Here is an 18,578-nt window from a genome sequence, read left to right as displayed (position 1 = left end):
TAAAAAAACATCATTGCCAAACATTAAATAGGTACAATTACATATATTTATGTGAAGCACCCTTGGATTTGACATTACCATGCAACATTCCTCAATACTATACAAACCGTATATCTTGAACAACATTGTAGGTTTTAATACCTGGGTTTATAGCTGTAATTATTATGATCATTGTACCCTCCATGACCTCTGTTACTATCTCTTTGGCTATCATTATAGTCATTGTATCCTCTGTGACCTCTTTCTCGATCCCCTTGGTTATCTCTATGTCCACGCTGATCATATGGACTGTAACGTCTGTTGTAGCGGCGATCATTTTGACGTCCAAAATTGCTAGAGGCCAGTTTGTAGTTCTCCAAGATTGGCGGTATAGAAGGTCCTTTGTTGAACACTTTCATGTATTCCTCATCCTTATCAGTATAACGATCCTTAAACTCCTCTTCACATTTTGCTAAAAATTCTTCATCTTCTACTGAAAGTTTAACCTCCATGTTAAACTTTAGGGAATGTTATTAGAGAGTTTAGAACTAAAAGAAAACACCAAATATTAATGAATTAGAAAACCCATTACATTAACAATAAATAATTCAAAGCTTTTATTTATGATTTCAGTTGATAAATTTTATGATCTGAAATTATTTCATTAAAATTTCTGTTTATTTAATTTAGTTATCTAAAACCTCCTTAACAGTTATCATAAGCCCTACGGATGAATGTTGAGTTTGATAAGCACACCAACAATGGAACACAACTAATCAGACAGACATCACAACATAATAATCCCAATAAAATTTAATATAGAATTTATTTACAATTTTCACCAATAACGTTTGTCAATATAATGCCAAAGAATTGATTCATTGATTGAGCTGTTGTTGGACTGTCATTCTTAAACATCCAACCACTGAAAGCTCCACATTCCGGGCAGAAACATGGTTTCATGACATGATTAGGAAACCATAACTCATCGTCATCCCACTGTAATTTTCAGTAAAATTTGATTAAAAGGCAGAATTTTTGGTCTTATTTTTAATTTATTTCTATATCTATGTCTGCAATCTTTTAAGCTGTCCAGTATTATGTATGAGGCTGACCAAAAGTTTTGCAAGACTTCTCTAATAATAAGATTGTTTACATTATAAGACAGGACAGAAAAAAATATTTTTGTTAGCAAGACACCAAATTTAAATGATATCTACCTGTGTACTATTATTATTATTATATATATAGTAAAAACAAACACAGTAATTTTATTTCTCCAGAATCCTTTTAATTATGGGTAATAATTTGGAGTCAAAACAAAAGGCAGCCTTTTCAATTGTATTATCATCAAATTATTGCCACTTAAATGCAAATGGCTTAACATCTATGCCGCAGGTTGGACACAGGATGGAATGTGGCAGGATGTATTCTATGTAGCGTGTGCTATGAAGTGTTGCTACGTTTAGAGGTGATGGTTTTCAATTTACCAGCAGGGCTACCTGCATCATCCGTCAATTATTGCTAAAAAAAAGTTAGATAAATTAAGAACATTAGAGGGTACACTGTAATTAGCATAATTTCTAATCTATATTTGTCTTTCTCATAAGTTTAGCCTATTACAGTCCTAAAGCTGGACACAGGCCTTCTCTCATAAAGGAGTTGGCTATAATATTTAAATCACAGAAAACATTGTCAAAAGAATAGTTCTACTTTGAGACCTTTCAATTTCATTTAGATTAGATTTGTAAATAGTAATACCTATCTCTAATAACCATTCCCTCCTTCCTTGGAGCATCCTACATGTACAACACTACCTCAGGTACTTCTAAGCAACCTATTTTATATATGTAAAAGACAAAAGAGATTTATTAAAATAACATAGGTCATTTATTGCTATATTATATTATGTATCCATAACAAAATGTTCTAAAATTTGATTATATGCTTGTTAGCTAAACAATAATTGTTGTCAATGCATAAATAAAATAAAACAAAACATGCTTACATCTCCTTTTCCAAGGCAAGTAGATTCACTTGATGTTATAATAGGATATTGCAAAAATAAATCACGTACTAGCAGTTGAACCAACACTTCTTTATCATTAAATATTGTGTCGTTAAAGGAATATAGGGACGCGGCACTTGACTTCGATATGATGGTGTCAGATGATAATATCTGAGTACCACAGTCCCGACACAAGATATTATCTGGAACAAGGGACAAAATCAGATCAAGATGATAATAATTAGACACTATAGGTATGAAATTTAACTTTACAATTGTTTTCACCTTTGGCAAGAGAGTTATTAGCTCCAACAGAAGGCCTACTCACGAAAAAAATCACAATATAAATGATAATCATTACAACAACATGCAATTTTAATTGAATAATAGCTTTAATGGACGAGCATTACCTACTGAGCTTACCTGAGAATTCTGAGAGTTAAATAGTTTTTAATGTTAAGTTATCATATTAATCTTACTTTATCAACTACGGTTATCAGTAACTATAACTATATAGTAACACGGCCCAGCTCCACAGCCACATGACATGTCTGTTGACAGTGACATGTATAACAGTTGAAACTATGGAGGGTAGAGGTAAGGAGAGTCATCTGTGTATATGAAAAAGTGTCGTCAAAATGTATTAAATTAGGATGGCGCCACATTTGCATCAGGGTAACTCTTAAAAGAAGCGCCAAATATAAATACCGTACTATTTACTGTTTACGAAATAAAATCACTCTAAACGCACGTTTGGTTATAATAAAACCTTTACTTTAATTTACCACAATATTTTGTACAACGTAAGTTGTTGAAATTCTCAATAATTAACTTTATCTACTTTAGTCGATAATGACATTAAATTTTTTAACTCGGCATACTTCAATTCTATTTCAATTCATCTACAATTGCTACATTCATACCATACCTTGTGCATCCACCAGCGCCATTGTGGAGGATTTTTGAACTGTTATTTAGCGCAACAACTGGACACTTTTTCAACTTTTCTTCCATATAAGATGACTCTCCTTACCTCTACACTCCATAGTTGAAACTTAACAGCGTACCCAAGGCAGTGTTGTTAATTTAGTGATTGTATCGATTCCTTGCAGTATAATTATAATGCTAATCATTTTTTTCAGACGTTTCCATCCATATATTTTTAGTATGTTAGTTACTATTTTTCATTAATTTATTACTTTAAATAATAAAGAACTGCTTGAGATACTGCTTTGTTACGCATATGACATAAAAGTCATTTGTACTGCGTCTGCGAACATTTTTCAGGCGGTACAATGCCACTGCAGCCTCAATAGCATTCTAAATGCGTTGTTATATTCAACACGCAGGACTAATAGAAAAAATAATTTCAATATTCACCTTTTAACTGCCGGATACACGATAATTTGATGCTCTTTTGTTTGCACGTATTAAAATGTTTTTAAAAACAGTTGTATTAAAATAAATCTTCAACTGCCAACTACAGAAAATTAAAAAACACAATCGTATTATACAACGTTTAACAGAATTGCGAAATAATATTGAAGGATGCATAAGTTTATTTTATAAGGAATCACCCTGTAGAAATAATAAATCAAATGGAGCCTATTTATTTTTTTACACAAACGAATTCAAAACATTTTTAGAGTTTACTAAGACAACCCTATAGATAATAAAGTGACAGAAGTCACATGATTTTAATCATGCATATGATGTTAGGGCTGTATCTTTTTCCTTTCAGTAAAAACAATGGTTTACTCAAAATCCATTAGGTTTTCTGTTTCACAGATTAATCTCAAGAGATAGTACGTAATTTACCTCTAAAGCCTGGGAAGTATTATTTCAGTTTTCATTCACACGTTGTAAAATTGCCAAGCAATTTAGTAGGTATGGAAATTTTTAAAAGTGCGCGTGTCAATGAACACTCTTTAAGATACTTACTATTACAAGAGATTGAAACCTTCTAGAAATAAACACCGAATGCTTAATTAAAATAATCTAAAACTAATCGAGAGTCTTAACAAAAATTAAAATTTAATATTTGCAATACTAAACAAAGAAAATGGATAGTAATAAATAAATATACTACGACAGTACACACATCGCCATCTAGCCCAAAAGTAAGAGTAGCTTGTGTTATGGGTACGAAGATAGCTGATTAATATATTTTTTTTATGAATGTAATACACATACATACTTATAATATACAGATAAACACCCAGAGACTGAAAAACATTCATGTTCATCACACAAACATTTTCCAGTTGTGGTAATCGAACCCACGACCGTGGACTCAGAAAGCACGGTCGCTGCCCACTGCGCCACTCGGCCGTCTAATAGTGAAAAATAAGACGGAAAATAAATAAATTTAAATTATGCAAGTGCATGTTTGACATGTGTTACAGTTAATTTATAGAGTGGGTAAATAATTAAACTTTTGATAACTATAACTTCATATTTGCCAGATATTTATGATCACATTAAGTTGGTGGGTATTTTAATATAAATACGACTGCATTATCGATGCACCGCAGTCCTACAAGGACTCGAACGATGCAAATATACCTCCCGGTGTCTTAGTCGTTTATCACATGAAACGATTTTTGAATGAGGTCAAAGAACAATTAAAAATCACAGTTGCGTCTGTCTGCAAGCAGTTAAAAGTGCGCGAATTTGAAAGACAGGCCCACAATGTCCTGCCTTGGTTCGACAAAAAAGTAAATGAAACGGTTTCCGATTATTGAGATAGGATAGAGTTAAAGGAATAGATGCATATTTATTTTGCTAATTTTAGTATATCTTCGTACCGTAATTTTCATCTAAACATAAAATAATCTTTGAAATGCTGTTTTCAAAATTGCCAATAATGTAGTTAGTTCAATTGTGAGTTAAGTAATCTTTAGTTAAGTAATAGTTTATCAACATGTACATCGAAACTATTCTACAATCTATCGACACTATCGTTCCTATCGATAGATTTAGCGTCACTATTAAATTTTCTTTTAAATCAAAATTACAATACAATAAAATAAAACTACAATATAATCAAAAAAACAATACTATTTATATCCAATTCCCTTTGTCTCGTTTATTCTTAAAAAAATAAGTTCCCAAGCGCTGCAAAAATAAAACGCAGGTAACTTATTTTTGCTTCACTCGCGCGCATTTGCTAGAAAATGTCAAAGTTGTTTATTGTTAGGTTAGTATTTTTTGTTAAAAATAAAAATAAGTTTTTACACTGAAGTTCAAGCTAAAAGTGCATAGTGTTAAGTTTATCCTGCTGCAATAGAACATTTATCGGTACCTACTTCAAATTTAGGCTTCAAAAAACCTACTAGATTTGTGCATGAGCTGTCAAAAAGTACGCGAATATTTGTTGTGTAGGATTTATACATAAAATGTTCCCACACAATGTATGAAGATGGTAACATTACTTCTACTCCTAAAAGGTGCGCTCTAACTGAGGTCACCAATGCGTCAAGTTACGTTTCTCCTACTGCTAACCTCAAGTTGTTGACCAATGTTGCTCTGCAGTATCCCACGCCGCCACCTAGCACGGCGCATCGGAAGGAGAAGTCCTTGCAAATATTATGTGACAAGTACGTATAATTTCAATAGCAAGTATTAATATATTGCACAACCAGTATATAGTATGTATTGGTAAATAATTAGTATCTGTAGAGTTGGTTTCACTGTCAGAACAAAGTATTTATTTTCATTTTGGATTTTTATGTCTAGTACTTACTATCTTTGTAATTTATTCTTTCAATATAGATTACCATTGATATTATTATCAGTATGAGAGTTAAGATATTAGTGTGAGTTTCACCAACGTCTCAAAGACCACACATAGTTTTCGGTTGCTATCAAAGTACATGACATACTTAAGGCACAGTCAACTCAGGACCATTAGCGATATCTTCCTTATTATCGGTAACATCTGATAATATTAATTAAAGCCATCTACCTGTGTTAGGACAAGCAGATTTCTTAGCACTAAATAATTCTTTGCCCTTCTGTAGCGGCAGGATATGATTAGGCTATTTGGTTACTACACACAGGTTACTTTACTAGCTACCCTCATATTCTATGCTAACCTGTACCTACTGATCCCTGACTGACCTTGAATATAAAGGTCTTTTATATCATCATATCTCAACAAGTTTTCCATTTCTTCCAAAATATTTCTTGTGGAAAAGCATAGCACTGTTTTAGGATCTGTCAATATAGTTGAATTTAGAGATTTATGTACAACTGATTTCGCATCAATGTACTGAACACAGATTCTCAAGCTATCTGCAATCAGTCATACTAGAGCTACATTTGTTGAGTTCACTAGGTAGATTTGGAAAACATTGCTCCAGCAATGGACAGTTGACACAATTTTACATATATCCCACGGCATAGTGCCCCCAGACAGCTCTGTATAATTATTCAAATTGTAAGACATTCTTGTATGAATGGGTGAAGAAAAAGTTTTACATGTAATTAATTAATTACATGCCCTAATTCTCCATGCACTGGAGAAACTTCTTGAATTATGATTAAGTGCTACTGAGAATCTGCTGATCCAGAAGACTATGCAAATTAGCAAGGCTAACACTATCTATTGTTAGTAGACCTTGAGCCTGAAAGTTGAGATCTATAGAGTGTACTTTGTGTTTTTTCATACCTATAAAATAGTCAAAAAGTTTGAAGCAGAGTTAAAGTTCACTCAATAGATCTGTCTCAGAGTGTTAAGTGACCAGATCTGTATCTTATCAATCAAATAAGTGCTTATTATTAGAATTATTAATTTTGTTTTTAGGTTTCTTAATCTATACCCACTGCATGGAAATGGCACAGTTGAAATACAGTTGGATAGCACAGCAGCCCGGTTAGGGGTGGAAAAGCGAAGAATGTATGACATTATTAACATTTTGGAAGCCATGCAATGTGCTGTGCACAAAAGGAAAAACACATACCTGTGGCATGGTGGTGCTCGCCTAAACTCCTTCCTGAAAATGTTAAAAAGGCAAGGAGAAAATCTGCGGTTGTCAGAAGCTCTTAGAGGCAAAGCTCCTAAGCCTCCCGCTCCAAAACACAAGACTCTTGGAGTTTTAGCGCAGAGGTTTTTGATGCTTTTCTTAGTGGAGCCACCAGTGAGTATTAATTAATCTTTTTATTAATAAAATGAAAGTTTCTGTCAGTGCTGTACTGCATTGTTGATTTTGTGGTTAGCATTATGTGTTACTCATGAGATACTAAGATAAATTCCAAGATCAGGCCAAGAATTTTTAGTAAATGGATTTTTTTGTTAAATTTTCATATGACATATTAGCAGCTTAGTTTGGAAATAAGTGGTGTCCATTAGAGAATAAGTTTATTATGTGATATGTAAGAAAATATTTTTCGATGTGAAACATCTATAGGTGGAGGGTAAACCTGATTTTTAGGTGGCGACGCATCGTCACGCTATATGATTGAATTTTTATATTTTGTATGTAACAATAAAAATTAATATTAATTTTGTAATAAAACAGTCTCCTTTTCAGTATTAACTGACTTACAAAAAGGAGGTGTTATCCACTTGGTTGTATTTTTTTTTTATTTATGGTACAAATTTGTAATGCTTTATCTTTTCATTATGCAATATCTGCAATAACTTACATAAAACCATTTCGATGATTCACATTTGCCAGGCGTCCCGTGACGGCTCACACGTTTTTTTTATCTTTATTGGAAAATCAGTGTTATATTTTGTTTACAGAACACTCTTATTAATTTGGAGATGGCTGTTGGTGTACTTATAGACACTTCAAGTAAAAGCAAATCAACCCTGTCACCTGAACAGCTGGATCGTCAACACAAGTCTAAAGTGAGGAGGCTGTATGATATTGCTAATGTGTTAATTTCAATTGGTCTCATAGAAAAGGTATCAGGTAATTTAATATTAAAGAAACCAGTATTTAAGTATGTTGGGCCATATAAAATTAAAAAGTCTGAAAAAATTATTGTTTATACACCATCACCGATAACTCCACTTTCAGTATTACATACACAGCAACTATTGACTCCTTGTCAAGTGTACGCTGGAAAGTCAAAACGAAAGTTGGAGTTCACAACACCAAATTGTAACACAGAAAAGCTTGGTGTAACAACACCCCCGCACACGCCGTCACACAAGTGGGATGAAATTTTGCTTGTGGCAGACATGGAACTGACTAGAATTAACAATGGCATCACATTGTGATTCATAAATATCTATAATATTAATTTTTTTCCCCCACATTGGTGACTGTTTTAGTCCCTACTCCTAATAATGTGACATAAATAATTGTGGTATGCAAATGCATGACAAATAAAAAACAATTTTAAAACCTAAAAATATTACGCTGATGTGTTTTTAGAGTTTGTATAACCCGCGCTGTTAAAGAATAGATTAATGAAATGAGGCCAATGTTGCACTTGATGGACGTAAAAATAATCACAATGCAAGCACTAGAAATCGTTTATTTATGATCATAAAACTATGCTCAAATTACTAACTTTGACTTTAAACCACTTTACTATTATACCTACAAAAGATCTTTCAGTAATATTTAGCTCATTGTTGAGCCAGCTGGCAATACCAGAATGACTAACTAGTTATAGAAAGTAAGACTGCCTTGTATAGAGATATATTGCTGATTTGACTTTGCAATATTTAAGGGATGTTACAGTATGTTGTGCAAAAGAGATATAACAACATTGCCTGATTTTCATAAATCTATTCTTTAATAGCTTGGGTTATAACAGTTTAAATACTTTTAATAATAAAATGTGCTTGCCATTTTAATCTATTTATTGGCAAACATCACTAGAGTCTGTGTTTTTGTATATATTTGTGAACTCGACTGAACCTAATTATTTAAGTCAAATATTGGTATGCTTGTCTTCCAGGGGATAATATAATAAGGACCACATTGGTAAAGAGAGTTAAAAATGGTTACATTATAATATTATGTTATTGTTGCTGAGAACAGAGGTTTATCTTTGTTTACAGTGTGTACAGACATTTTTGTGCAATTAGAGTATATCTTTAATGTATTAATTTAAAAATATGTTAAAATGATTTTATTATTAAGACTATATTTTATAAAGTTATATACTAATTACTACATAAATATTTTTCAAAATTTATTAAATGTATAAAATATTATAAGTGGGGATTGACATGATATTTTAAGAACAAAATTAATTTAATATTATTTAATTATAAACACGTTTAACGTTAATTGCGAGCGATAGAAAAGGGCAAAGATAGAAAATATACTTTTCTGTATCACACAAATAAAGTCAAATTGTATTTAAGATTCATTGAGAAAAATTTCCACATGGACATGGATGGATATAAATACATGTAACATGATAGGATAGCGAAGAAAAACATATTGTGAAAACATGAATTTAAATTAGCTTAATGTGTCCTCCTGGGAGTCCTACGACTGAGATATAAATCTATTTTTATATATAATAACTATTATAATATACAAAAAATATATTTATATATGAGATGTTGACACTAATCTTAAGGAAGATTATTATATACTCATCCTTCAAAGTAGACTTAAAATATATTAATTAATGATGAAAAAATATATATTATTTGTATAACAATACAGTTAATAAGCGTATTAACATTACACATTGGTAATTTATTTTTATTTTTCGTGATAAAAGTTGTTTTGAGCTACTGTGGTTTTTTATACCATACCATATTGAGAAGTCATCAGCCTACTGTCAGGTTTCTGAAATTTCTCTCAAAAAGTACACAAGACCAGATACGTTTGTGGGGGGCTAGGACAATAAAATTATCTGGCCCCAGTGTCACAAAATTAAAAGTTATTTGAGATTTCAAGTTAACTGTGCTAGTCACTGACATTCTGCTTGCGATAACAGCAATACTGCCACTGGGCCTTATAATTTTGTGATAAAAGTTACCACTAACTTATGTGGATCAAATATGAATGTGTCGAAAGTAGGAACTATTTGCCAGGCCAGAGAAGTTTGCCATATGTTGGGACTATAATATTTTAATAAATTTAAAAAATCAGAAATTTTTAAACACTTATAATTCCCTTGTCAGACTTTAACTTGGTATTTTTTTTACCTAGGTATTTCATACTTCACTTGAGTCATTATCTTCACTAGTTTTGTGTTTATATTCTTTTAAACAGTGTTTATAGTTGTTTTGACTAAAATATGAAAATCTATGCATTTATATCTTGTCATCTTTGATAGGTAGTTATTACAATGAATTTTATAAAAAAAAAAGTTGCTTTTATTTTATATTTGTTCTAAGTTACATGTAATAAATAAATAATGGATTATATTTAAGTACTTTTAATTATCTTCGCCTTTGTTAAATTAATTTTTGAAAGGTAAGTTAGCTTGGTGCTGTATATATGGTTTAGGACCTTTATTTTCAAAAGAATAAAACGAGAAAACGCTAAGTAGAGGAATCATTAAACTTCAAACTTTATCGTGTGTCACTTGTACCTAAGCGTAAACTATAGAAGGTACGTATAAATCTATAAACTATCTATCTATAAGCGCATTTCATCTTAAAATTACTATACCATTTTTGATGGAAGTCTAAATAGTTTAAAAGAGTGTCATTTTATTTCATCTCCACGGGCCTCCCTTGTGAATGAAAGGGGTTCAGACTGTAGTCCACAACACGCTGGCCAAGTGCGGATTGGTTGACTTCACACGGATTTTCGCACTTTCGTTATGGAGAACTCTCAGGCATGCAGGTTTCTTCTCGATTGTTTTCCTTCACCGTTGAAGCAAGTGATATCTGGATTGCTCAAACTAAAAACGCACATTACTCCGAAAAGTTAAAGGTGCGTGCCGGGAGTCGAACTCGGTCCCCCAAATTAGTTATGAAAACGGAAAATACGGAAAATTAAAAAGAAACAATACCTACTATTTAAATATTTATTATTCACATCAATTATAAATTCGGGTTGATTGTATAGTGTAATCAGTTTTAGAAATGCTAAAATACACAGTTTTTTAGTAAAAATTGATGGATCAAGCAGACCACCTGATGGAAAGTGGAAAACAATCTTCTAAAAACAGCAAGATATAAATTGACATTAAAATGACCGGTGTATGAGATTGTCTATTTATAAGTAAGTTTAGCAAGTACGGTTTTAGTAAATTTTTTTACAGTATATTTCTTCGGTTTTCCAATATTTCTTATTCCATACTGCAAAACACTTACTACAAGGAGCCGCTGTGTCTTTCAATATAAGGCGTAGTAAGAATGTATTTTTTTTTCAAGTATTATATAATACTTATTGTACACCTACCAGTTTTACCTACATTAAATTTAAAATTGCATAGAAAAGTTAAAAGTTTATTTAAAAAAAATACAATACCTACTATAAAATTAGAGCCTCTTTTATAAATTTCTTATCGATTATAGTGTTACTAATAAAGTGGAGTAAAACATAGAAAGGTAAGGTTTTATATTTCAGAAGTATATACCAAAAACAAACTTAGATCCTTTTGCTTTTTAAACTAAGAACCTTTAAAATATTTAATTTACACATGGCCATCTAGCCCCAAAGTTAGCGTAGCTTGTGTTATGGGTACTAAGATGATGAATATTTTTATGAATAATATACATAAATACTTATAATTTACAGATAAACACCCGGACGATGAAAAACATTCCTGTTCATCACACAAACATTCTCCAGTTGTGGGAATCGAACCCACAGCCTTGGTCAGGGTCAAGCAGGGTCCTTCCCACTGCGCCAAACAGCCATTGACATAGGTTTTCTAAGCGACATCGCACCAAAACGCAAAATCCCATGGCGAAGAAAGTTCAGATATTATAAATTCCCAATTTTCCCGCAGAGATTGAACCCGGGATCTTCCACTTGTAAGACCGTAGAGCTAACCACTGTGCCAAGGAAGTCCCCATAAAAGTCGTCAGTTATACTAATCGCACGAAAACTTCTAAAACTGGCGTCCTGAAGCAGATATAGTATGCTTTATAAGAATTTAAATAAAGAATAAGAATAATATGTATATTATCTAATAATATTAGATAGATTAATAAAATTGACTCTAAACATTTTTGATAGGCTGATATTTCAAGGCATATGTTAGGTACTATTATTATTTTGTGAAAAGAATTATTATTCTAATTTACTGCATTTCTTAACATTACATTATATTAAGTATAATAATTGTTAGCTTAGAATAATTATAATAATTTTGCACGCCGCTATTGGCAGGATATGTAGATTGTGATAGATGAATAAAAACATTTTTATATTATTTACCATATTCATGCGAGAAAATGAAATAAATAAAAAGAAACAGTTAAAATGTAATAGATTTATCATTATTTCGGTATACGCTATATACAAATACCTTAGTATACAAGAACAAATATACAATTTGAATTCATATAATTAACAAATAAATAACACTCTTACTTACTATGTGTCGATAACACTAGTCATGGCGGCCGAAACTATTGTCGGTCTGTGTAATAGAACTTAAAAGGGTTAAACATGTATTTGCCTATTGACTATGTATCCATGTAAAAATGATAAATAAATATGCATACTAGCTAACGAATAATTGAGAAAAAAAGTTTCCTATAAAGTATTAAGATCAGATAAAGTCTGCACGCACTTACTTGGCCGGCCTGAAGTTAGCTCTCTGAGACATTCGCTTATAGTTCCCAAGTATTCCCAAGTACAATTTCAACGTTGAAATTGTTTCCGCGCCACCACTCTCGACTCAGTTCACTCCGGCCAACTAAGATCGCGCGAACTGTCATGTGCGTGTTGTACGACGGGTAGTTCACATATTTTGTTCCGCAAAACATGACGTGAACATATAGGTACGAATTTTTATCAATTTAAGAATTATTACGGACTGGCCACTTTTACAAGAATTCAAATAGAACAATTGAACGAATTATCAGTATACAAACTGACGTCACTGATAACTTAACTCGGCTGGTTTATAGTTCTAAGGAACTATAGGAGAGAGATGCTCATTTAGTGCAATGACATCATCTCCCATAGAACGACTTCCTTTTAAACTTCCTCGATCATTGGGAACTTCTCGGGGTCTTCTATCGAAGGCAGAGCGTCTGCGTCGTAGAAGATTGCGTGGAAACCGACAATCGTTACCGTTGTTCCTGAATGCAATAAATTTAGTTACGACCATCATCACCAGGACTCGGGGACACTAATAAAGATTTACACACGAACTAAACTCGGTCTAAGACTGACGAGGTATGAGGTATGGTAGTTTTGCTTACGGCTCGAACTGACACTGTCGTCACCTAGATGTCACAGCTTTTGATCCCCGAGCTGACTTCGGACAGTGCAACGCTGACAGCATAAATGATGAAGAACGAAGAATGTCTTTTTATCACTGACTGTCTTTTTCTGTCGCGAAGAAGTTACCTCGGACATCATCACCGCTAGGTAACGTGTCGCCAGCAAAGTGCGTCTGAGTCTGAGACCCCTTATGATAAGCCTAATGCTGTGGACAGTTCTCCTCCAATATAGCTAAGACAATTGACCTTTGTTACTAACACACTGGACTGGCTGTCCTTATACAATTGAGTTTAAATTATGTCCCCATGTGAAGCGCCAGATTTACTCTCTGGAAATAGTGATATGCTTTGAATTGAGATCCATACAGAATCCTCATTCAGCCATTACTGAATGGAGTGTATTGTGTACAAAAACAGTGAAATCGGCCCGCGCACGTCTCACATTCCACCCGCGGAATGTTGCTAGATTACAAACTTTTTCCCATTTTCCCACATTATGGTAAAAGTTTAGAACATTCACCATAATGTTTACCTTTAGGTAAAATAATTACTGCCAACTGCTAAATGGTATGAAGTCACTAACCGTTTGTTCCCGAAACCATTATAAAGTGATGTGGTTTTTGATGCTTCAATAATAGTCGTTTACACGTTATGTATGTTCTTAATTTTTTGGTGATATATTGTTTTTAGTATTCTAATTTAAGTTTATGAGACAATAGTACTTCTTGACGTGTGGTGACGGCAGATCAGAATACATGTCACCACCCCTGCTCTTCCCGCGGGTGACTTATGACGCAACTTAGAGAATTTAACCAAGAGCGAACAGTATCTTCATTATCTATGGTACTAATACTAGCATCTAATTATCTGTGGTACGAATAATAGCATCTATTGCGATCAACCAACCCATCTGCCCAGCTTGGTGATTATGGGCTGGCCGTTAGATGCTTTTAGTCCAGCAGTGGACGGCCATTGATGATGACGAACCTTTCAACCTGTCGCATAGATGACAAACCTCATTTGTCTGTAATTACACAAGCAACCACGCCCTTCAGCCGGAACACAGCATTGCAACAATGCTGCTTAGCGGCAGAAATAAAACCGGACGAGCTCTGTCTCAAAAAGCTCTATACTACTAAGAACTAATTATGGTAATAAACAGTTGTTGTTTATAAAGCTACAAGCAACTAAGGTCAGGATTGACGAACGATGCGGGTTCAAAATCCTACGGTCTTGATAATTTTGTGAATTTTTAAAATGTATTAACAGGTTCGAAATTTAAATCTCACCTAGAATCCAAAACAGAACTGCTTGGGCGTCGGCGAGCACAAAAAGTATCGTGAGCACCACCGACACAAGTGCGACCTGGTGGATCTTCGGCAATTCCCAACCACCAATCTAGTGTAAATAAGTAATAATAATTATACCAAGTGGGTAAATAATCAAACTTCTCTAAGCCCAGAGAAACGAGATATGTTCGCTCGCCAAAGTAAAATGGATCTAACGTTACTTATTTTGGAGTCGCAAATCCTGTACTCCTGATTTTAGGGTGTCAAAAGCCCGAGCAAAGAATTGTAGGCAAATTTTTACCATAATTCTAATTAGATCCATTTTGCACCGATGTTTAAGTATTTTTATACTCGAAACCGACGCGACCTGACGTCTGCGAGCGATCAAACAAGTAACAACTACAGAATAATAGTATTAAAAAAATGCATGCATGCTCTATTGAAAGCTATAGTTGCATGTTAAAGAGTATACACGTATGTAATTATATTTAGTGACGCCTATATATAATTAGTGAGAGGGTCAAACCCTGTCACTGCCATGGCAATTTTTAAATGAAGAATTTTCACAAACTTTCAATGGTTATGTGAGACGAAGATGAAGATGAAGATGAAGATGTAGCTATATAACATAATAACTGCCATACAAATATTTGAGTTTTCTTTTATCTATTATTGATATCGAATAAGCCAATTTTTATACATCAGTCTGATATAGTGATAGCAAAAATAATGCCTAGCTTTGTGGTGAACAATTTTTTTGGCTAGTTAAAGTAATTAAAAATGTTTCATTTGAACACATAGCCAAAAGTGATACCTACCTTAAAACTTTTATGTCCATTGAAATACTTCTTGATGCAATAAGAGCTTACTACCACGGCAAATAATAAAAAAGGTGATGTGATTCTGAAATAGTATAAGATAATTAAAATATAAATTCTGCACACTGCCGTTATAAGAAATGGACGTCGGGTCTCATACATGAGTCCTGTCTGAGACCCGACGTCCACAAAGTGTCCTGAGTTAACATACAAATTAATTTAAATAATTTAATACATTCCAATTTGAAAAATATATCAACATAGCATTACTGATATCTTTTCGTGCAACAATCTATCACCTTATGCAGGTTTCGACTGGGAGGAGTTCTATAAAATCACCTTATGCAGCTTCAACCATTTCGAGCGAACAGTCAAAATAATTAGGACTAATGGAGTACCTATTATTTAGATTTTTTTTTGCCTATGTTAATAATATATATTTATTAAGCGACTCTAGTTTACTTTGTTCCAAACCGTGCTCATAGAAATCCACCCGAATATAGTGAACATATAGTTGGTATCTTTTTGTCTATGCAGCGCAACAAGTACGACAAGGTCAGATATGAATCTTTTGTTTATTTTGATTAGTTCAGTGATCGGTTTTCAGATTTAATGCAAAATATGATAAAACCATAAAACAATCGTTTACTTCCTTCCACAAAAAATGCCATTTTTTTTGTGGCTTGCTTAATTTAAGTAATTTTAGCATGTTTTTACGATGCAGTATGACATTTTGTACGTGTAATCTGTTTTTCGAACTAATGAAGACTGGTGCAAATTTACGTTTTCATACCGGTTCCGGTCGGTACCATTTCATAGTTCAGAAGTTTTTGAGCGCTGTCCCAAAGTTCGTTTCTTATTACGTAAGTGACATCTGCACATAGATTGTCAACAAAAAAGTGCCTATATTGACTTTGGCTATAATATTATATACTTACAAACAGTAAATAAATAGTCCTAAAAATATAATGAGATAATTTGCTTGAAAATGTTGCAAGTTTTTATAAAATCTGCGTGATATTCGTGGTACAGAAGTTGGAACCTGGAAATAAAAGCAATAAAGTTTTATACATTTATGTAACTGACATGGCTTAAATCATTTGTTCATCAATCATATTTTTTTTCTTGTACTATACATTACACAATTACAATTCAATCTGCTTAGTGTACTTATTTCATACAAAAATTTGCATTGTACATTTGTATGTTATAATACCCAGGAGGAAATCAAAGAGCACTAGTGGGGAAAAGAATAACATTTCCACATGCTAAACACATATGGATACTGAAAATTTATTATTCAAATGTATCAAAAATTTATTTAATTAGTTTTAATTTTATTATGGCACCAAATCTCTTTTACCTACACAAATATCTATAACTTAATTAAATTGTCAGGTCCAAAAATACGGCTATCTTTTCCAGATTGAATTGTGAAAATAAGTGCACTACTTTCAGGCCTACCAATTTAGTTTGGTTTATAAGTTTGTGTTAAACTGAATTGACATCAATATCACACTATATTTAGAAGCAAATATGTAAAACTCATAAATTTAGCATATAATATTATGAGGCACCTTAAAGTTTTCTGTAGCAATAAATTGAGTCCATGGCTGACGTTTGTTTAAGACTCTCATCATGAGTGCGGGCACAGCACCACTTCGGGCATACTGCAGTAACCTGCAGTAAAATCATTGTCAATCCATTGGAGAAGGATTTAGACTGTAGTCCAACATACTGTTCATGTGCAGATTAGTAGGCTTAAAACCCTTTTGAGAACTTATAGGAAATATTCAGGTATGCAGGTGTCATTATTGTTTCCAAAAATAGCAAGTGACATTATGATTACATAAAAAACATATCTTAGTAAAAGGGGATACTAAAACATCCTTTTAAAGATGAGAAATGATTATGCTCTTAAAAAATCTTAAAACTACTCTACGGAGGATATTATTAGGTTCACAAAAGTGACTGGTAGGTTTCAGGTGTGGGATACTGGCTGAACACCAGTAAAACCTGTTTCTCTCATGGGGAATAGGGTATAATGATCCTCATATAAAATAGATCACATGGCTGGCAATGGCAGACATCCTCTCAGTATAAAACTAAAAATTTCAGTTTTCATAAGAAAGACACCAACAATTGAAGACCTTAGTCTTCTTTTTGTTGTCATAGTAATCTGTGAACCCATTTGACATTTAATGTAAACACAGCTGATGTTATGGTTGTCACCGCGTATTTTTTTATGAAAATTGGTAGGTAGGTATTTTCGAAAGAATATTGAACGCAGTTGTTGTCTCTCGTTTTAATCTTAAATTAGTCTGAATTAATTTAATATAAAATAACAAATACTGTCAAATGTGGATTTTTGCATACGAAATCATCAACTAAGGATTTTCAAACAGGCCAACCTTTGTTTACTTACAAATCTATTAATTCGACATACTTTTGCAAACCAATCTTTTCTGTGGAAGCATTAGGTATTTCACCAGAAATCTCAATGTTAACACTCTCAGCCATATTTACTGAAATATTTTGGCACCGAGCAAGAATTATCACTTTAGAATATGTATTTTTCTAGTATCGATTTTGCAGAGTTGTGTGAATATAGTCTTTGACGTTTGACAGATGAATTTAAGTGTTGCCTGATGCAAGGAATGCCCACATTTATTTACTTCTCTATCTTTATTAGGTACTAGCTGTTGCCCGCGACTTCCTCCGCGTTGAAATTTTGATTTGCCCTGAAATTAGAAGAAAACCCGTGACCACCTGTGCCTATCTCCAGCAGAACCTCAAAATGAGTTATGATCTACATCTGATTTATAAAAGTAAAGTGTTTAAAAAATACTGTTAAAACTCCTAAATAAACGATTAGTAGTGTGCATCTCAGGGTGACTTAAGTGAATGCCCACGACTTCGTCAGCGTAGATTTCCTAATTTCTCGTGAGCATGAAAAGACCCCTGTTGGTGCCTATGCCCTTCAACAGAGAGAAATTTACCGACAAATTTATTTAAAATAGTATAATAGTTTATACGGTAGCTACAAACAAACAGTAATAAACACTTTGCCATTTATTATTATATAGCGGGTTATTGCTATACCTAAGCTAAGTGTCAAGGAATCCGTTTATATCGTATGCTTCTGC

General features: G+C 33.0%; 3 protein-coding genes across 5 annotated transcripts; 1 reads left to right on the top strand and 2 right to left on the bottom strand.

Annotated features, from left to right (window-relative positions):
- Nucleotides 1-345: 345 nt before the first annotated feature.
- Nucleotides 346-2,535, bottom strand: LOC120623448. 2 transcript variants are annotated; one of them, XM_039889481.1, is made up of 4 exons: nucleotides 2,273-2,366; nucleotides 1,988-2,190; nucleotides 813-978; nucleotides 346-527 (listed from the first exon to the last, which is right to left on the bottom strand). In XM_039889481.1, the coding sequence occupies exons 1-4, from the start codon at nucleotides 2,343-2,345 to the stop codon at nucleotides 493-495; spliced, it is 477 nt and encodes a 158-aa protein (XP_039745415.1). In that variant the 5' UTR covers nucleotides 2,346-2,366; the 3' UTR covers nucleotides 346-492. The 2 variants fall into 2 exon arrangements, 1 of the variants encoding a protein (XP_039745415.1); XR_005658708.1 differs by lacking the exons at nucleotides 346-527; nucleotides 813-978; nucleotides 2,273-2,366 and adding an exon at nucleotides 2,411-2,535 and having other exon boundaries at nucleotides 2,094-2,190.
- Nucleotides 2,536-5,141: 2,606 nt separating this feature from the next.
- Nucleotides 5,142-8,669, top strand: LOC120623296 (transcription factor E2F7-like). Its single transcript, XM_039889245.1, has 3 exons — nucleotides 5,142-5,586; nucleotides 6,795-7,128; nucleotides 7,737-8,669. Exons 1-3 carry the CDS (start codon nucleotides 5,399-5,401, stop codon nucleotides 8,217-8,219), a joined length of 1,005 nt encoding a protein of 334 aa, XP_039745179.1. The 5' UTR covers nucleotides 5,142-5,398; the 3' UTR covers nucleotides 8,220-8,669.
- Nucleotides 8,670-12,349: 3,680 nt separating this feature from the next.
- Nucleotides 12,350-18,065, bottom strand: LOC120623326 (prenylated Rab acceptor protein 1). Of its 2 annotated transcripts, none has more exons than XM_039889290.1 (6): nucleotides 17,858-18,065; nucleotides 17,010-17,112; nucleotides 16,371-16,474; nucleotides 15,433-15,517; nucleotides 14,615-14,723; nucleotides 12,350-13,181 (listed from the first exon to the last, which is right to left on the bottom strand). In XM_039889290.1, exons 1-6 carry the CDS (start codon nucleotides 17,950-17,952, stop codon nucleotides 13,078-13,080), a joined length of 600 nt encoding a protein of 199 aa, XP_039745224.1. In that variant the 5' UTR covers nucleotides 17,953-18,065; the 3' UTR covers nucleotides 12,350-13,077. The 2 variants fall into 2 exon arrangements, with proteins under 2 accessions (XP_039745224.1, XP_039745225.1); XM_039889291.1 differs by having other exon boundaries at nucleotides 17,879-18,065.
- Nucleotides 18,066-18,578: the final 513 nt, after the last annotated feature.

This window comes from Pararge aegeria, chromosome 4 (assembly GCF_905163445.1).
Source record: "Pararge aegeria chromosome 4, ilParAegt1.1, whole genome shotgun sequence".
Taxonomy (NCBI): domain Eukaryota; kingdom Metazoa; phylum Arthropoda; class Insecta; order Lepidoptera; family Nymphalidae; genus Pararge; species Pararge aegeria.
Note: the sequence above shows the minus strand (reverse complement) of the source record. Positions and strands in the feature narration are given on the sequence as shown.

Coding starts and splice junctions, on each gene's coding strand:
- LOC120623448 (XM_039889481.1), bottom strand. CDS start 2,345: ATGATTATCATTTATATTGTGATTTTTTTCGTGAGTAGGCCTTCTGTT. Junction 2,191..2,272: donor TAATAACTCTCTTGCCAAAG/GTGAAAACAATT, acceptor CCCTTGTTCCAG/ATAATATCTTGTGTCGGGAC. Junction 979..1,987: donor CTTGCCTTGGAAAAGGAGAT/GTAAGCATGTTT, acceptor TGAAAATTACAG/TGGGATGACGATGAGTTATG.
- LOC120623296 (XM_039889245.1), top strand. CDS start 5,399: ATGTATGAAGATGGTAACATTACTTCTACTCCTAAAAGGTGCGCTCTA. Junction 5,587..6,794: donor TTGCAAATATTATGTGACAA/GTACGTATAATT, acceptor TTTTGTTTTTAG/GTTTCTTAATCTATACCCAC. Junction 7,129..7,736: donor TTTTCTTAGTGGAGCCACCA/GTGAGTATTAAT, acceptor TTTTGTTTACAG/AACACTCTTATTAATTTGGA.
- LOC120623326 (XM_039889290.1), bottom strand. CDS start 17,952: ATGGCTGAGAGTGTTAACATTGAGATTTCTGGTGAAATACCTAATGCT. Junction 17,113..17,857: donor TATGTCGAATTAATAGATTT/GTAAGTAAACAA, acceptor ATTTTACTGCAG/GTTACTGCAGTATGCCCGAA. Junction 14,724..15,432: donor ATGGACATAAAAGTTTTAAG/GTAGGTATCACT, acceptor TATTTACACTAG/ATTGGTGGTTGGGAATTGCC.